Below are 5550 nucleotides of genomic sequence, written 5' to 3'. Positions count from 1 at the left end.
CTCAGACACTGAATGATATTCTTCCTGACACAGAAGTGTAACGGAAAAAGATTAAAGTCTGTGGTAATGCAAATTAAATGATTGTGGTTTAAAATCTGCATATATAAATATGTCCATTATGGTTCATTTATATATTTTTCTTAACTGGCAAATATAAGGAAAAGGAGTGACCTTGCAACACTGGAGTCCCACTTATATTGTATAACAAACGCTCTTCCTGGTCAGCATTACAAAACTGAAATTTCCAGAGTTTTTATTATTCAGTGCTCTCTGATGCTTGATGACTGAAGTCTTATCTTTCAAAAGAGTCCAAAATTGTGTCTGTATAGTCAAAGGTGTTCAAGAACAGAACTTTGGGGGGCGGGGGAAGGGGGGTTATCATTTGTTACATCCTATAAAGATTTTTTTCAGCAGAATTTTATATTTTTTGGCCTCTCTGGCTTAATTTGATATGGTTTGAAATGAGACAGGAAACAGAGTAAAGAGAGTAAAAGGGAACCGGAATGGGAAAAGACCACCAGCCTGAACTCGAGATAAGCAGAGATAGAAGAAATCTCAAGGGAACCAAACACGTTTATTTTAGAATGTGCACAAGTGCAGTTTCACATCGAGATGCAAAGCTTCTCTAGAAAAAAAAAAAAAAAAGTGAAATGAGGACCTGAGAGTGAAATGACAAAAGAAACACAGCAGTCTCATGAACACTTCAAATAACCACACAATGTTGTCCAATGTAAGAGGATATTTCACTTTGAAAGTGCTGCAAAATGTGGAAGGAGCAAAATAATATTTTGTAGACATGTTTTTCAAACAAGCCTGTTTCCAAATGAAAGGCAGTGTTATGATGTCTATCATCCACTGACATCTATTCAGATAGCTAAATATTTAAACATTAATCTGATGATGCTAAATCCCCATGCTTTTCGAGTTAGTATATTGACAGCAAATGTCTCTCATTGAAAGAGCAGTGGTGGCATCATTGCATAAAAGATTGCAAACACACAGAACTCTTTGACAGGCAGCATTTATTGGCCATTGAGTGACTGAGAAAGGATTGAAAAAGTTGTCTTTTGTCTTCTGTGCCTGTTAATTTCTCTAATTTTGGAGGCTCAGAATACACACACACTCATTATTAGCCATGTTAAAAACAGGACAAACTTCCTCATCTCTCAGACTGCTGTTGTCTGCTGTCTGACTGACTTCTCTCCTTGCTGCTCCTGATGTCCTGAAAAACAAAATTCAGAAACCGACAGAAAAACGAGAGGATACTGAGGTAAGTTTTGGGTCAATCAGTGAACAAATTTAAGTGACAACACTCTTCATTCCTCTTAAGTGTTTTTGTGTTATGCTTTATCTTAACGGTCATTACTCTATTCATCTCTGTTACGTATGGTAACCCTTGTTCCCTTAAGGAGGGAATGGAGATGTCACAAATTGGGATATTGCTTCAATAGACCATCTACTTTGAGTGTAATCTAAATGAGCCAATGCACATTGGCATGCAATTATTGGATGCCGTTGTGGAGACTGACATACAGCATCTTTATAAGGACAACCTGTCGTCTATACAAAGACGCACCCATGAAGCTCTTCTCAATTTCTCTTTAGGAAACGTTCTGTTAGTGTTAAGGTGAAAAGCTGGTATGCACTGCACCTGCTGCTTTATTATACTCACGCTGTGATCAGCAGCAACTGGAGGCAATTGACTCATTTAGTTTACACTCAAAGTAGATTGGTGTAATGACGCAATATCCCAATTCACCAGTCACCGATGTGATGTTGAGAGTGATCGACTGAAAGGGAACTTGTGTTTCTAGTTGTCTTTCAGCATCTGATCTTCACCAGATCTATTAGAGAATCTGAGGGATTCGACTGAATCAAGATGTTGCTGATCATTGAAGCTCTTCTTCTCATTGTAGCTGCTCTAGGACAGGTAAGATTGTGTTCTAGTATGAATATTACAGACATGAATTCTGATGATTGATCATTATGATTCTTGTTTTTGCAGGATCACAGAGCAGCTGCTGCAAGAAAGATTTATCCGCTGGATATTGCACAGAATTCAGTTGATGATCAATATGGTGGCTGTAAAGTGAAAATGGCACATCTGGTGAAGACAAAATATCTTGAGAAGGAAATCAATAACTCAACTGATTTTAGAAATGCTTGGCAAGAAGGTGAAGCTAATGCCACAGCTCCAGAAGATAACTTGACAAGGAATCATTCAATTGCCATTTACGTGTACACCAACCTTAATTCTAACATCTACCGCAATTTTAATATGGCTGTTCGTAATGGTAAGCAAAACTACACAAACCAGGCATTTAAATGGTATTCACTTCACTTTTTGTTAAGCGATGCAATACAGATACTGACTGAAACACAGAAGAAATGCAAGTCAACATATCGTGGTACTACAGTTGAATTTTATCAAAATGTTACAGGCAAAAAGGTTCGATTCGGCTCATTTACATCATCATCTCTTGAACGTAAAATAGCACAAGATTTTGGAAATAAATCTTGTTTTGAAATCAAAACTTGTGAAGGTGCTGATGTGATAAAATACTCTAAGTATCCTGAACAGAAAGAGGTGTTGATTCCTCCATACGAGGAGTTTAAAGTCACTGCTGTCAAGATGAGAAAATATCATACAAATCTCTGGTGTGACATTGTGTACAGGTTGGAAAGCTTTGGGAAAAGAAGTGACCTGAACTGTGCAGTGGCTTTCAAGAAACCATCCAAGTTCCTTAAAAATACATCAACATTTAACACTTCTGCATTTTGCAGATGCTTTTATCGAAAGCTAATGGCCAGTCAAGTCCATACAAAAAGTAAGTTTATAGGCCGACCATGTGGTTGTCTAGGACAGAATCAGATGCTCGTACATGCTCGTCTCAATCCCACTGATGGAGAAACTCACACCGGCCATCATAGTGTTCAGAAACAACGCTGCTGCTGTAGATTTTGAGCTACAGTAAGACTTCAGGATGTATGTTGCGTGTTTTAAATTGACCTCCTCGCATGATTTCCATAATACATGCTTGTTTCTGTACTCGTTCACCATATAGTTATTTACTTATTGCTTTTTTATTTACTATTACTTTTCTATTACTATTATGTTGTGTCCAGTATTGTATCCACAAGTAAGATATAGATATACAAAATGTCTTCATTGTTAGCTTTTAACATCACATGATATTGTTGTGAAGTATTTCCATTGCCTCCGCATTGCTATAATATTTGTTGAATTTGTGCTTTTCAGATGAAGATTTTTCAATAAGCTGCTAATAAAATGCTAATGTTTGCTTTTAAGTAGTTTTTGGATATCAGACTACATGGTTTTGAATCAGACGGATTATGTTTCTCTGATTCATTTCTTCAATTATAGGCTGCATAACCGTATAATTTGTGTCACACGACTGAAATATTACGTAAAGTTGAAAATGCTAGAATATATTTCTACAATATTCCACATTGTGTTTGGGTGAAAAAGAGCCTCTGCAGTGGTTCTTGAACTTGAATTGAACTGAGGATTGCTAAATTACTGATTTAACTTCCTGTATTGTGGTAAATTTAATTAAAAGGCAAACAGTTCTTCAGTTCTGAAATGTGCTCTGGATATAATTGAATGTGGAGGTGGAGAGATTGTATCTGTCCTCAAACTGAGCAAATCTCAACACTTGCCATTTAGACACTGTTCATGCTACATTGTGGTGAGGAGTGGAGCTTTTGCTTGACATTTATGTACAGTTATATCCACTGGCAGAGCCATTATAAAATGCCCAATACTGCTAAAAATCTCCAGTGACGATACTCATTGTCAATAAGAGCAGTTCTGAGACTTGAGGAGCAAAGTCTTAGATTTCTAATGACTCCAAGATTATGTCTGTAGTTAAAGGGGTTCAAGAAGAGAAACTTCTGCTTTAAGCATTTATATGGGTGTACTGGGATTCATTTTAAATCAGTGAAATATAGAAGCATTTAGATATAAAACTGGATTTTAGCCTAAAAGGAACCAGGCGTTTAAAAATAGATTATGCATGAGTGCAGTTTCACATCCAGTATATCTGACTGGATATGGCATGGATGTAGAGGTTGTAACAACAATGAGTTTTACATAGTAATTAACTCAAATGATATATAGGGAATTTGAATAATTAATCAGGAATATGATTAATTTAAATCTCAGATGACAGTTACATTAAATTTGATTGATTATGAAAAATAGCTCAATTGCCTATAACAATAAATAATCACAGGGCACTGTAACTTACTCATTAATATGTCAATATTACATTCTTCATATCAATTATTGTGATATCTCTTACTGTAAATTACTGCAAATCAAACCGTGGTATGTCCAGCAAACCACTGTAGACCTATCAATTTTCAATAAAGTTATCACGCCTTATAATTCAAGGAAAAGTATTCTCTGGCCATGAAAATATTATCCTATCCTTATGATAAATTTAGTTTCTAAATTTAGAGCTTGTAGCTATAGATCAACATCTCAGTGACTCGTAATGTGAGTGGGGTGGAGTCCAAGCCAATCGTCAGTATATGGGTTTTTAATAATTAAACTAGTAATACATCAAACTACAAATCACACAGAGTAAATATGCGTACGACAATACAAACAGTAAGCTTTATACAATACATAACGAATCCAAATAAACGAGAGAGAGAGAGAGAGAGAGAGAGAGAGAGAGAGAGAGAGAGAGAGAGAAAGAGATCACATAAGGAGCTCAGGTATGAAAATCATAGTCAGTAACTTTTGGAAGCCAACAACAAATCAGATCATAACAACACTTTAAAGCAGCATTTAAATCTCCATAGAGAAAGTGATACTTGCAAAATGTCCAAATGTGAGCGTGGCGTGAGATCGGCGTCGAGCTTGTGAGCTTTGCGCGCTGTTCCCGTTGAAACAGCCATGTGCCATGAAACGGAGGCCATGTGACGCGCGTGCACGCTGCGCTTGGCGTGAGCGTGGAGCACGTGGTCCTTTGTTCTGTCCTCGCGCGGTATTTGAAAGGTTCAACAAACATTGTTCCAGAATTCGTCTTCCTTGCGTGGAGAGGCGAATAGTTGAATAAACTTAGTAAAGAAAAGAAAAGAACGAAAACGAAAGCTTTCTAAAGGAGCCATTAAAATGGCTTTTTCTCTCAGCCCCTGTGCTGAGGGGGTTTGCGCTATGAGCCTATGGCCGCCTATGCGCTATGAGCCTATGGCCGCGCGGAAGCAACGTTGGAGAGCAGCGTGTCCGAGAACGGAGAAGAGGAAGAAGAGAGAGGCGGACCTTGTTCGGTCGTTCTTATGGCTTGAAATGGTTCACGCCCCTTTTTCGCGTAAACAGCCAATGAAAGTCCGCGATCTGAAACGGAGGGAAAAGTTCCTTTGTCTCTGAAAAGACAACCCCCCCCTGGAGATCTAGGGCTTGTCCAAATTCCAGGGATTATTCTAGCAAGTTTGTAATTCAGATTACATACATATCTAAAGATTTGCTCTAGATAAATGGGTCTGTCAGAGCATGACGATTAGAACAAGACTAAACAT

At 37.7% G+C, this 5550-nt stretch overlaps 1 protein-coding gene across 1 annotated transcript; it reads left to right on the top strand.

Moving 5' to 3' along the window:
* Positions 1 to 1171: 1171 nt before the first annotated feature.
* On the top strand, positions 1172 to 3309 carry LOC127956616 (erythroblast NAD(P)(+)--arginine ADP-ribosyltransferase). The gene is made up of 3 exons (XM_052554680.1): positions 1172 to 1270; positions 1815 to 1930; positions 2006 to 3309. The coding sequence occupies exons 2-3, from the start codon at positions 1880 to 1882 to the stop codon at positions 2963 to 2965; spliced, it is 1011 nt and encodes a 336-aa protein (XP_052410640.1). The 5' UTR covers positions 1172 to 1270; positions 1815 to 1879; the 3' UTR covers positions 2966 to 3309.
* The last annotated feature ends 2241 nt before the right edge of the window (positions 3310 to 5550 follow it).

Source organism: Carassius gibelio, chromosome A3, assembly GCF_023724105.1.
Source record: "Carassius gibelio isolate Cgi1373 ecotype wild population from Czech Republic chromosome A3, carGib1.2-hapl.c, whole genome shotgun sequence".
In the NCBI taxonomy this organism is placed as follows: Eukaryota; Metazoa; Chordata; class Actinopteri; order Cypriniformes; family Cyprinidae; genus Carassius; species Carassius gibelio.
This window is presented reverse-complemented; position numbering and strand designations above follow the sequence as displayed.

What these genes read in the sequence shown, in the direction of transcription:
- LOC127956616 (XM_052554680.1), top strand. Translation starts at nt 1,880, where the DNA reads ATGTTGCTGATCATTGAAGCTCTTCTTCTCATTGTAGCTGCTCTAGGA. An exon ending in TTGTAGCTGCTCTAGGACAG is followed by an intron (nt 1,931 to 2,005) that starts GTAAGATTGTGT and finishes TTGTTTTTGCAG; the next exon opens with GATCACAGAGCAGCTGCTGC.